This window comes from Eucyclogobius newberryi, unplaced genomic scaffold (genome assembly GCF_026437365.1).
Source record: "Eucyclogobius newberryi isolate DKJ021-1_F unplaced genomic scaffold, fEucNew1.0.hap1 SCAF_21, whole genome shotgun sequence".
Lineage (NCBI taxonomy): Eukaryota > Metazoa > Chordata > Actinopteri > Gobiiformes > Gobiidae > Eucyclogobius > Eucyclogobius newberryi.
Window position 1 is genome coordinate 19,118,949 of NW_027315846.1, and position 13,851 is coordinate 19,132,799.

The 13,851-nt window shown below is 43.0% G+C and overlaps 1 protein-coding gene across 1 annotated transcript; it reads left to right on the plus strand.

Moving 5' to 3' along the window:
• Positions 1-5,623: 5,623 nt before the first annotated feature.
• Positions 5,624-13,814, plus strand: LOC140370868 (thrombospondin-1-like). The gene is made up of 22 exons (XM_072458125.1): positions 5,624-5,749; positions 5,833-5,916; positions 6,003-6,562; positions 6,709-6,787; positions 6,881-6,970; positions 7,053-7,162; positions 7,461-7,586; positions 8,163-8,259; positions 8,344-8,517; positions 8,592-8,768; positions 8,881-9,054; positions 9,130-9,410; positions 9,494-9,712; positions 9,818-9,925; positions 10,309-10,468; positions 10,559-10,677; positions 10,977-11,211; positions 11,297-11,524; positions 11,624-11,895; positions 11,976-12,073; positions 12,162-12,301; positions 12,386-13,814. Exons 2-22 carry the CDS (start codon positions 5,853-5,855, stop codon positions 12,391-12,393), a joined length of 3,519 nt encoding a protein of 1,172 aa, XP_072314226.1. The 5' UTR covers positions 5,624-5,749; positions 5,833-5,852; the 3' UTR covers positions 12,394-13,814.
• The last annotated feature ends 37 nt before the right edge of the window (positions 13,815-13,851 follow it).

The window sequence follows — 13,851 nt, forward strand, 5'->3', positions numbered from 1 at the left end:
TTAACCTGTCAACATTCACACACAAAAATGTTGCTATTGTGATCTTTTTTGTGGTTGGAAAAAGACAGAAAGTGCTGTTTTTTGCTGACCTGTCCCAATATATGCCACACACAGATGTACTTAGCTAATCTTCTCAAAGTTGTCACAGCCACCCTTCGGAAGACGACCCCTTTCTAAAACATTACGCACTTCTTGTGTGGTCATCTGGTCTCCCCAAAACAAACAGTGTCTGTGAAAGTGGACATTTTACATTCCTATGGACAGTGGAGTGGTCTGTCAGCTCATTAGTCAAACGCGTAGATTAGCAAAAGCACTGTCCAGCTCCATCACTCATCCACCATCACAGTGAGTGCCTGTACCAACGGCAAGACATGGGTGACTGCTTCACGTCTGCAAAGAGCAGCCTCCGAGATCGTTCGACTGTGACATCTGTAGCACACTCGCAACAACTAATCCATCAACTTCAAGTCCTCTACAAACGTGCAGCCAATTTTATGAAATTTGTGGAAAACATATATTCACTCAGACGTCTTGGATAATCACGAATCCGGCATATTTGACATTTCACTACGGTAGTCAAGATTTTGGAGAAGCCATTTATGTTCTCTTTTTATTAGTGGGGGAAGCAGGGCTCAGTTTTGGTACAAGCACAGTGAGTACAGACACGGGAGACAAACATTTACTCACTAAATGAAAAAAATATGACATATAAACGGTCACATTTATATATCGCTTATCCACCTTCTAGGCACTCAGAGCTTTACATCAAAGAACCACACCAACCGTTCACACAGCAGGCAGTATTCCCCTGAGGCCAGTGGATCTGACCGCTCTATGTCCACGCTTATGTCAGGCAGGACAATCCGGACCTTCGGAGCAGAAGACGAGCTCTCGACCACTGAGCTACTGCCGGACCTACAAAATTCTACTTAAACAAAAGTATTGAAGTGCATGTTGAAAATGTTTGATTTTTGATCACTTTTAATGAGTGAAACCTGGTGATCTTGAGCTTAATTTCTCAATAATTAGACATTTTATATGTTGATTTTTGTTTGCTGAAAGCCAGTACAGTATATATATATATATATATATATATATATATATATATATATATATATATATATTTATTTATTTATTTTTATTTTTTTTTATGGAGTGGAGTAGAAAGTACAGATACCTGCTCTCAAATGGAGTGAAGTAAAAGTAAAAAAAAGTATTCACTGTAAAATGGTACTTAAGTAAAGTACATCTAGCTAAAAGTACTTTTACTTTTGTACTTTGTTACTTTACACCAATGCCTTTTATATTGCGTTCACACCCTAGAATTTGTCATAATCTCGGATGGTGAGCAAGTCCTTTCTAACTCTACGGAAGATTCACTGGTTTTTAAAGAAATATAAATATAGGCTGCACGCTGACTGAATGGCTAGTGCTCTCGCCTCACAGCAAGAAGATTGTGAGTTCAATCAACCCACAACATGCATCATGGGTGAAAATCCTCCAACTACAGTAGTTCTTACCAAGCCGAGCACAAAGATCTGGAGATGTGTCCTCGACTGCTGCACTGCCAACTCAACCTATTATTCAGAGAAAGAATGTGAAAGTGCTCTCAAAAAGGGCGCACATACTACACTCTTAACTCCCAAAAGCCGAGCAGGTTAATGACGGACGCTAATCAAATCTAAACTACCATTAGGTCCTTGTCCTGGCCTGAACTGGAACTTTCAGCTTTTCTAATGCTGGATTCCCAGATTTCACCTGGAAAATATAAAACTGTGAGTTACTGATATAAAGGCATTGCAGGCAGGACAGTAAACTTTGGCAGGATAATTTATGTCTTGTTGGTAAGAATACCAGTTAGCTGTGTACTCAGGTCCAAATTTCAACTCCAAAGCCAAGACTACCTTTGATAAGCCTTAGTTTCAGCCCAGATCTTATATAATAAAAGAAAAGCATCAGAGGTATGCATATTATTAAACTCCAGCTGTGAAAAGTAACGTAAATACAAGTAAACCCTTTTAGACATAACAGGAAATTCTAGGGTTGCAATAAATATGAATAACATAAAATTATTGCACGTGACATATAGAGGTCATATTAAGAAAACATATGACACAAACTGCGACAGGTTGGCCACTGTCCAGGGTGTACCCCGCCTAAGGCCCAAAGTCACTGGGATAGGCTCCAGTCACCTGCGACCCCGAAAGGGAACAAGCGGTAGAAAATGGATGGATGGATGGATGACACAAACTGAACCAACGATCAAGGACTCAACACAAATCATAATTGACATTAATAAAAGGTTAAAAATGACCTGTAAACATGTAAAATATTTACAGTATTTGACAGTCTTTGGACAAAATGATCTTGTTTTGCGATAGTCTGTTTTGTCTCTGTGTCATGTTCTGTGGTTTTCAAGTTCTGTTGAAAACGTTTTAATTCAAATTTTAAGAAAAAGAGGGAAAACCATAGTGTTATAATTTGTGGGGTTAATTTTTTTTAAATTAAAATGGTAAATAATCCAAACAAATTCTCTTACTTCCTTACATAGCAGTTAACTTATATCATCAAGTTTTCCATTTATTTTCAAGCTCGTTACAAATCGAGAGGTCACCACCTGCTTCTGTTCACGCTTATCAACGCTGACTCATTTTGCCAACTCATTTCCATCTAAAACATCACTAACATGCGTTCAACCCTCTCTGCACTGCACTGACATGTACACTTAAGATAAATGAATTAGACTCCCAAGAAAAACACAGATAATCCACACCACTGCAACTTTCCCCCACACACCTTGTAGTTTTCCAGCCAAATCTCTCTGAAGCTGCAGGGGACAAGACAGTGGCACATGTCCAGTTTTGAGCCAGTAAAAATGTTTGCTAAATTACTCACTCTCAACAGTGCAGCGTTTGGGGTAAAAGTTCAGACTTGCCAGTGTGAAAAAAAGAGAAAACCGTCTGCGTCACAACTGTTAATATCAATCATTAAGTGCCCATCTTCGGTAGAACTGCATAACGTTTCCATGAAGTCATAAACATGTAAAAAGTGTATAATTGTGCCCTGGCTGGAGAGAGGGGTTATTTTAACAGGCCGTGGAATTGTTTTATTTGAAATCGTTACGGTTCACTTAGTTTAACGTTTCCAATTAATTTAGGCCGTAAACAACAAACTCTTCTGTGTCCAAAAAGAACAACACACTGGCCAATGCACTGGAAGACAAAAAAGAGGAGAATTGTTTGACCTTAATATCTTAACCAATAATGACAAATCATATGTGTTTATGTAAAGAAGCCGCCTTCTGTGTGCAATGGTTTGTTTCTTCAAATAGTTATATATTTTTCCATGTGTTTCATTCTAGAGCAGTTTATTACCGCTGCCAAGGAGGTGGTGCTTTCCCAAGTGCAAAAGTAAATAAAGATAATAATGAAATGTTTTACGTTTTCTGAAAAGATCTTGAGCCAAGATATATATTAGCATTAGGAGTCACAAAGGAATTCCGCCTCCAACCACAAGAGGCCAGTAAAGGGAAATGTTTGTGCTTCTTTTCTCTTCTTGTACGTTTCTTTCCAAAGCAACATTTCAACATTTCTAATCTCTTAATTGCAACAATAAATGTACTTATTTTGGCAGAGACAACATCAACTTATACAAAAAAATGAGCTAGCTATTAACATTTTAACCTTGTAAAACTCAACTCTGATAATGTTGTCTTCTGAGGTTGTTCTGGAAAAGTTAGTACTACCTAACTCCTGCTTTTTGAATGTTTATTCTTATCTATTAAATGTGTTTTATTCATCTATTCATCTATTTTAATCTGATAAGACAGTTTTAGCGGAAAATGGCAAACAGTCATGACCGGGACGCAAACTCACAATGCCGATGTGCAACGCCAAGCTTGAACCACTACGCCAAACAAGCACCAATCGAAGACATTTCAGAATCAAAAATATCGTTTTGTCGCCAGAGTCAGTGAACAAAAATTCAATGCTTCAAAGATATGGTGCATAAAACAATAAAACATATTATAAAGACTGGCTGGACTTTCATTTTTAGAATCTGACCTGTGCTAACTGTTATCAGGAGCAGGTGCTGGTAATGCTCCCGCTATCATGTTGAGCAGAGTCTTTCCCTCGCCCACTGTTGTGTCTGACGGCACATGGGAAAGCGTTACTAGGGAATCGAGGAGCATAAACACACTCTATCTATGGCCCTGTTTCCGCCTTGGCCCGGCCTCTCTATTACATCCATTCATTCAAACTTGAGGAGGCGAGTGCTTTCTCTCCCCACAGCACTGTCTTGTCAGTTTCACCTCCCACGCCACGATTCCACTGACACGCCCACCTCAATCTTCAGCTATGATGTCTCCATTAGCCCCTGCAGTGAAACTAAACTCTGCTTAAGGCCCCAAGAGGCTTCCCCGGGCCATTCCACTGACAGTTTGAGCTGGCCGTATTAGAGTCTTATCACTTCTCGTAATCCTGTGTTTCAGCAGTGACGTAAATATGCCACGCTCCAAAGCCTAAGGTCTTCACAGGATCTTGGGGTTGAAGGAGCAGGAATCCAGATGTGGTGCGTCCCATCACTGGTTCAGCACCGTATATTTGGCTATTCATAGACCCAGCCTCTGTTTTGAGGACATCACGCTTCTCAGGTTTCCCATGGTTTCCAGAAGCTTTTCATCTTCTGTCTCAGGCTCACTGTAGGAGTAAAGCAGAGCACCACTAAACATGCTTTTTATTCATTTTAACCCCAAACAGTAAAGAAGCGTAAATCCTGAAACTTTTAAAAACGTTCTGACTGAGGCCAACAGATAAGGGGTCAAAGGGCACGTGCTCTCTAGGCATAAACCTGAACCATTCAATCAGGCAAAGTATTTCATAAATGCACACAGCATGAGCTTAACAGTGACATTCACCTGGAGCTATGTATTGCAGTGTAATAATCCATTTATATTAAAAAAAAAAAAAAAAAAAGTTATAAGTGTATTTCTATTTAATTGTACATTTATGTTCAACAGTAAAGCCTAAATCTCTGAATTAGTTCAATTCCAGCCAGCACATTTTACAGTTGAACTAAGGCACTGGATACTATTTCATATACATGGTCAAGCGCGAGGCCCTCTAGTGGTCACACTTAAAACAACACGAGACAAGAGCGCAGTAAAACATTTGGATTTGTTGTAAAATAACATTGGCATTCTGACCAAACACTTTGTCCAAACATTTCTAAGGATCATTAATCTGTTCACATCTCATTTATTGGTCCAGTCCTTTTCTTAGAACAATTTATGGCTGTTTTCATTACTATTTTTTAAAGAGTTTCATTTCTATTTTTTGAAAGAATCGAAGAATTACAGACATGCCAGACATAGGAGACATTTGTCCTGAAATAGTCTGAATTGTGCCTTAATTTGACCGGAAGCGCCCTCTTGGCTGCGACGCGTGGATGGAATATTTGTCCGGTGATGAGGGCTTGGCTGCGGAATGCACTTTCCCCTCGTGTGCGCGTCTCGGATATTACCCGGGACTGCTCTGAGGTAAGACAGCGGGGCACGCCCCTTTGCGCTCGCACCGCGCTCCCATTGGTTCACGCGCGGACTCAGGAATGTCCCTAAAACGTTTAAATAGCACGTCTACGAGCGGGATAAGGCAGTGGAATAAAGCACTTGTAACGAGATAAATACGAGCCGGGTTACCTCTAACGGGATATAGCACTTTCCTTTTTATAAACACCTTTTATTGAACAGGTGAGTACGGCAATTTTCACTCATTTCATTCACTTATTTTAAAAAACAGAGGCTTTATAGGTAATTGACTGTATTTCTGTTAGGCTCTTATTGAGATTTGACAATGATGCTGTGCGGCATCTTTCTGCTTTTGATGCTTTGGAGTGGAGAGGGCGCCAGAATAGCAGGTGAGCACGGACACTATAATCTGCATCTGTTATTAATAGCTGTTGTGTTATTATAAAAGTACTGATATGGGATGGTTTTCTCACAGAGACCCGTGATGACAACAGCGTGTATGACCTGTTCGACCTGGCTAGAGTAAGCAAGAAACACAACGGCGTGAGTCTAGTCAAAGGTGCTGACCCCTACAGCCCCGCGTACAAAGTCCTGAACGCAGACCTCATCCCCGCCGTGCCGGACAGCGCCTTCAGGGACCTGCTCTACTCCATCCAAACCGAGCGGGGGTTCCTGCTCCTGGTCAACCTCAAACAGTTCAAAAAGTCCCGGGGCAGTCTGCTGACGGTGGAGAAGAGCGACGGCACCGGCCCCGTGTTCGAGATCGTGTCCAACGGCAGAGCGAACACCCTGGACCTGGTCTACTCCACGGCCAGACAGCAGCAGGTCGTGTCCATAGAGGAGGTGGACCTGGCCACGGGCCACTGGAAGAACATCACGCTGTTCGTGCAGGATGACCGCGCTCAGCTGTTTGTGGGCTGCGAGGAGATCAATGTGGCGGAGATGGACCTGCCGATCCAGAGCGTGCTCAGCCAGGCCGTGGCAGACATGGCCAGGCTCAGGGTCGGAAAGGGAGCCGTGAAGGATAAGTTTATGGTGAGATACTTTTCATAATACTATTGCTATACTATTACTATTACTATTAGTATTACTATATTACTAAGTGGATATTAAGTAACGACTGTAACTTTGTGACTGCCATTGCATTGCACTTGTAAATAATATGTCATTGTGGTTTTTAGGGAGTGCTTCAGAATGTGCGTTTTGTCTTTGGAACTTCTCTTGATGCCATCCTAAGAAACAAGGGATGCCAGAGTGGAGGTATTTACACAATTACAGTCTATGCACATACAATTATAAAACCATAATGTGTTGTGGGTAAAAGCTCATCAAATGGCCCGTTTGTCCCTGCAGCTGCTCTCACTGATGTCATGACCCTGGACAACCCTGTGAACGGCTCCAGCCCTGCCATTAGGACAGACTACACCGGCCACAAAGCCAAAGGTGAGAGTTGAGCCTGCAGAGCCTGTCTGTGCACAGCCCTAGAGCGCTCTGCTAATGTGCTGGTTCTGCATTGTCTCCTCAGATGTGCAGTCCGTGTGTGGCTTGTCCTGTGAGGACATCAGCAGCATGTTCAAGGAGCTCAAAGGCCTCGAAGTGGTCGTCAAACAGTTGTCCAATGAGCTGCGTAAAGTGGTAAGCTTCTGGGCCTTCAGGCTCTGCTCTTTGTCACTACTTTCTCTTTTTTCGCTGTTGCCATTATGCACAGAGCCACTTGTCGCTTTAATTGAGCGGGCCAGCCAAGCTCCTAATGAGACCCATGTGAATATACAAATAAGTTTGGCCGAGTGCTGCATTCGCACTGCATCGCTAGAGTCCTGCAATGTCTTAATCACAATGTTGCTCTGTGGTTTTTGTATTGGAACCTTGGCAAAGTGAAAGTTTCCATTCTCAGTCCACCATCATAACTTCTTCTCTTTTCAATTTCTTTCAGTCTGAAGACAGCAATTCACTGAAAACCATCCTGGATATCCACAGTGGTGTCTGCATCCACAACGGCATCGTGCACAAGGACAAAGATGAATGGACTGTGGACGGCTGCACTGAGTGCACCTGTCAGGTACGACTCACTCACTCACACAAACAAACATACACACACACACACACAAACATACACACACACACACACTCACTCACACAAACAAACATACACACACACACACACACACACACACACACAAACATACACACACACACACACGCTCACACTCACACTCTCTCACACACACACACACACACGCTCACGCTCACACTCACACTCACACTCACTCACACACGCACACACTCACACACGCACACACACACTCACACTCACTCACACACGCACACACTCACACACGCACACACAAACAGTGGTTAGTGCGGTGTGCTTTGCGCACTCCTGTCAACACTGGAGCACGGCAGCATGAGGCCTTTAAGCTCATTATCTGGTGCTCCTGTCTGTGTCATTAGTTGGGTGATGAGTGAGTGGCAGTCAGGTTTATGTGTTGTAACAACACAGTTTGGGTGTCATATTCCTGATAAAAATCAGGCCCATTGAGAAAAGGCAATTAGCCTTGGACCACCGCCAGATAACTGTGTGAAGTCAGTGAGCCATTAAGTCATTATCTTGTAATAATGTGAGTGTTCTTTACAGAACTCTGCCACTATCTGCCGTAAGATTTCCTGCCCTCTTATCCCCTGTGCCAACGCGACCGTGCCGGACGGAGAGTGCTGCCCTCGCTGTGGGACTGGTAAGTCTCTCCCCGCATATTAAACATGAAAAACTGTATCCAAACTGAACATAAAGTTTATATACTGTTTTTGTTTTCTTATAGCCAACGATTACCCTGAAGACGGCTGGTCTCCTTGGTCTGACTGGACTCACTGCTCAGTGACCTGTGGCCGTGGTATCCAGCAGCGTGGCCGCTCCTGTGACCGCATCAACAGTAACTGTGATGGCACCTCTGTGCAGACCCGCGACTGCTACCTGCAGGAGTGTGATAAACGCTGTGAGTGAACGTCAGAAGGCAGAAGAATTCTAGATGGTTTTGACAAAGTTCACTGACCTGTGTCTTTCTCACAGTCAAACAGGATGGAGGCTGGAGCCATTGGTCACCCTGGTCTTCCTGCTCTGTGACCTGTGGAGAGGGAGTCATAACCCGCATCCGCCTGTGCAACTCTCCCACACCGCAGATGGGAGGCAGGGACTGTCAGGGAGAAGGCCGTCAAACTGAAGTCTGCAGTAAATCACATTGTCCAAGTAGGTTTACTTTATTACTTTACAATATTTCAATAAACAAAGTACATTTTAAGACATTATATTGTGTATCTGATAAGACACATGAAATATAAATATATTTTTCTTTGTATAGTCAATGGTAACTGGGGCCCGTGGTCACCCTGGAATAGCTGCACTGTTACCTGTGGTGGAGGAATCCAGACGCGGAAACGCCTGTGTTCTGACCCTGTCCCCAAATTTGGAGGAAAGGACTGTGTTGGTGATGCAGCAATGACTCAGCTGTGCAACAAACAAGATTGTCCTATTGGTGAGCATTTAACCTGCACATTCCCTTTCATTTACCTTGGTTTGGCAGTGTAAGTAACATAGATTTCTTTTACAGATGGCTGTTTATCAAACCCATGCTTCCCTGGTGCTAAGTGCACTAGCTCCCTTGATGGCTCATTTAAATGTGGCAAGTGTCCTCTTGGCTACACTGGAAATGGAATCACCTGTAAGGACATTGATGAGTGTAAAGAGGTCCCTGATGCCTGCCACACTCATAATGGAGTGCACCGCTGTGAGAACACTGAGCCTGGATACAACTGTCTGCCCTGCCCTCCACGCTTCTCCGGCCCTCAGCCTTTTGGAAGAGGAGTGGAGCAGGCCACAGCTAAAAAACAGGTTTGAAATACTGCTCTTAAGTCAGAGATTGTGGCAAGCTGGGAAACCACTTGCAAGTTTTAATTCTATATCATTTGCTTTAGGTTTGCGCGCCCCGTAACCCATGCAAAGACGGTAGCCATGACTGCAACAAAAATGCAAACTGCATCTACTTGGGCATCTTCTCGGAGTCCATGTACCGCTGTCTGTGCAGACCGGGCTACGCTGGGAACGGACACATCTGTGGGGAGGACACTGACCTGGATGGATGGCCCAACACCAATCTGCCATGTGTGGAGAACGCCACCTACCACTGCAAGAAGGTAGCCAGACCCCACACAGTCACATTACCAAAGTGTACCTCAGATTTACAGTGCATAAAGATATAATGAGGATGTCTTCTTAACCACCTTTTTGTTTCTTTATAGGATAATTGTCCCACCCTTCCCAACTCCGGCCAAGAAGACCACGACAAAGATGGCCTGGGTGATGAATGTGACCATGATGATGACAATGATGGAATCCCGGATGATAGGGTGAGATTAAATTGCAAGCTTTTTTTTTATAGCTAAACCAACGCTTTTGTCACAAAGCCGACACAGTAATCAGCAGCAGCCAGCCTTCCTCTGGGCTATAGGAATGTTTCAATTTTATGTTTCTGAGCACGCACCAGAGGGTTCAATTGTTAAGGCAGAAAGTGTAATATTGTTCCAAAGCAAAGCCAACATTGAACAAGGGGTGCCTTTTTGCCCATAATTTCTGGTGTGAGTTAAATTTGTGGAAAAAATGCATAGTGGCTGGAAACATCTCACATTTTCAGAAGGAAAAGAAACTCTACACTTAACTAAACAAAGAACCTCTTAAGCATTTGAACATTTAAAATAGCATCCTTATGTTTATGTATGTCTTTCTTATTTAGGACAACTGCCCAAAAGTATACAACCCTGCCCAGTATGATGCAGACCGAGATGATGTTGGTGACAGCTGTGACAACTGCATATTTGAGGCTAACACCGACCAAACCGACACTGACAAAAATGGAGAGGGAGACGCTTGTGCTGTGGACATCGATGGTGATGGTAAGTCTAACAGTCATTACATTTTTGTTCTTGTGAGTTGGAGAAAAAATAAAAACGCATTGTCTAACGAATGTCTTTTACTCTCTCAAGGCATTCTGAATGAGAACGACAACTGCCCATATGTGTACAATGTGGATCAGAGAGACACAGACCGGGACGGAGTTGGAGACCACTGTGATAACTGCCCCCTGGAGCACAACCCTGATCAGGTAACATCCATGACACTGGCAGCTTTCATCTCACACAGGAATGTCTCTGCTTCCAGGAAAAGAAAGAGCTTTGCAATAAGCTTTTTTTTCTCCTATATGAAGATGATTTAGTCTGAACAGTGGGTTCTTTAAAGTGAGGCATTGCTAGCATACCAGCTGACAAGGAGCTACTTTTAAGTCACTTTGCTTTGTAGCACTTCTCATATTAAGGCTGATGAAAGACACTGGGGGGCTTATATGAAGTGAGGACAGGCGTGTCAATGAAAGTCCATGAAAGTGAACCCTTCTTTCCCCTCCAGATTGACTCCGACGCAGATCGCGTAGGAGACAAGTGTGACAACAACCAGGACATTGATGAAGACGGTCATCAGAACAATTTGGACAACTGCCCATACATCGCAAATGCTAACCAGGCCGACCACGACAAGGACGGAAAGGGAGACGCCTGCGACCACGATGACGACAATGATGGCATTCCTGATGACAAAGACAACTGCCGCTTGGCCTTTAACCCCGACCAGCTCGACTCAGATAGTGAGTCACTTTCACTTCCTGCCATAAGACTGTAGCCTAATCATAAATGACATATGTACTAATCTGTCACTGTTGACTCCTCCAGATGATGGCCGTGGTGATATTTGCAAAGATGACTTTGACCAGGACACTGTGCTGGACATTAATGATGTGTGCCCAGAAAACTTTGCCATCAGTGAAACAGACTTCCGCAGATTCCAAATGGTTCCTCTGGATCCTAAAGGCACCTCTCAAATCGACCCCAACTGGGTTGTGCGGCATCAGGGCAAAGAGCTGGTCCAGACTGTCAACTGCGACCCTGGCATTGCTGTTGGTAAGCAAATCTGGATACTTAATAATATTATAGTATAATTTCAAACTATACTAGTATTATTACTCATTTCTGAACTAACCATATCTTGCCTTATTCCAGGTTTCGACGAGTTCAGTGCCGTGGATTTCAGTGGCACCTTCTTCGTTAACACAGACAGAGATGATGACTACGCTGGCTTTGTGTTCGGATACCAGTCCAGCTCACGGTTCTACGCTGTCATGTGGAAACAGATCACACAGACATACTGGTCCCACACTCCCACCAGAGCACAGGGCTACTCCGGCCTGTCCATCAAAGTGATCAACTCCACCACTGGCCCTGGGGAGCACCTGAGGAACGCCCTGTGGCACACTGGAGACACCCCAGGACAGGTGAGCTGCTCACCTCTAAATGATCAGTTAAATCTACACTGTTTTTATGACAATTAATCATGTGGATTTTGTTTTTTCAGGTCCGCACTCTGTGGCATGACCCCAAGAACATCGGCTGGAAAGACTTCACTGCCTACAGATGGCATCTCATTCACAGACCCAAGTCTGGGCTTATCAGGTATGTTTGTGTACTTTGTCACGAAGCACTGAAAATGTATTTTCCAGTTTGAATATCAGTGAGCTCACAAGCATCTTTCATATTACAGAGTGGTGATGTACGAAGGCAAGCGGATCATGGCTGATTCTGGAAACATCTATGATAAAACATATGCAGGAGGACGACTAGGACTGTACGTGTTCTCACAGGAGATGGTGTACTTCTCAGACCTCAAATACGAATGCAGAGGTGAGACATTTAAAGAGCATTTTCATAGTGCGGATAATGCGCCTCCCTTGAAGACACTAATGTTTCCTCTTTGTATCATTCCAGATTCATAAGTGGACCAAAAGTGCCTCAAAATTGAATGTATATGAAAGTATAGTACAATACCTGGATCAACATCTCTTTTCCTAAAAAAACTGCACTTGGTGGAGAAATGACAAGAGCACTCGCTGTTACTGTCACCTCAGGACTTAAACCCAAATACAAGTTCAATGACCTCCACCAATGACTATTGGAGTGCAGCTGTGTCCAGAAAAAACGTGCCTTCCCCTCCGCTGAAGGAAGGCCACATGTATTGCTTTGCACATGATAATCCGCTGTGGACGAGGGACCAAAAGGAAAAGTTTTCCTTATTTTTCTTGTTATTTTTTATTTTCAAGCAATAATTATCTGCTGTGGACTCTTGTTTGAAGAATGCAGTTTATGAACTTTTTAGAACGGGGAGCCAAAGCCCCTTGAAGGAACAGTTGAGGGACCGTGGACAGTATGGACTGACTGTTACTGAGTGATTGTGGCGTGTTGTGCATGTGTAAGTGTGAACAGTGAAGACTAATGAGATTGAATTTGTAATAACCCTCCCCACAGATATATGGACCACTATGTGGTGATAGGGCTGGCCCAGGGCATTCTTCTCAGGAAAGAGCACTAGAAGAATTATAGAAGAGCACAAGATGAGGACAGCACAGGGCCCCTGAGCTGGCACTTTATCGCAGCTTTGGACTGTTATTGTGAGCAGTATTTGTAAATCCTAACTGAATCTGTCAGGGGACATAAACCACAAGGGCCAGTCTACTTCCAGCCAACCATTTTAATGATCTTAATTTCTACTAAGAGTTACACACAGCATAACAAGTCCTGACCTTATGTATCTACGCGGCCTCGCCCCAGCATTAGACTAATCTGTGATGTGCATGACTGGTGTGCCTGAGCTTGTGTGTAGAGTTATGACAAGGGAACAACAAGAGGAAACCCTAATGTACAAACATTACCTCATTTCTTTTGTATCAAGGCCAGCAATACACAAGAGTTACTTGTCTTAACAGAATTAAATGGTTGGCTTCTCGATTTTAGCAAGACTTTAATATTGTTATGCTGTATATAAGATATTTTTGTAGCAAGAGAAGCCTGAGCTGGAAAGGATTTAAGAAGTGTAAGTGTCTATTGTAAAGTCTATTGTTTTATATGTATTTTCCCTGTGTGTTTTTGATAACTTATTGTTTTGTATTGGTTATTTCATATTTGTAGATATATGCTATTTAAATAATTTATCTGGAAGTGTGGCCTATTATGGAAGTGCTTCTGTCTGTATAAACTTATTTGCACATTGACATGAGGATGTTTATCATTTTGTAACTGTTTTTGTATTAGTGATGCCTCTATAAACATTTGTACCATAGTTTCTACCCAAAGTGCTGTTTATACGCCAACTTCTTATTTTGTAATGTCAACTGAACAATAAAATAAGAAATATTTCCAACTCCTTTTATTCTTCTTCGCTCAGCCTTACTTCATTA

Bases quoted from the DNA above. Each gene is read 5' to 3' on its own strand.
- LOC140370868 (XM_072458125.1), top strand. From the start codon at position 5,853: ATGATGCTGTGCGGCATCTTTCTGCTTTTGATGCTTTGGAGTGGAGAG. The intron at 8,518-8,591 runs GTGAGTGAACGT...TCTTTCTCACAG, and splicing joins GCAGGAGTGTGATAAACGCT to TCAAACAGGATGGAGGCTGG. The intron at 8,769-8,880 runs GTAGGTTTACTT...TTCTTTGTATAG, and splicing joins CAGTAAATCACATTGTCCAA to TCAATGGTAACTGGGGCCCG.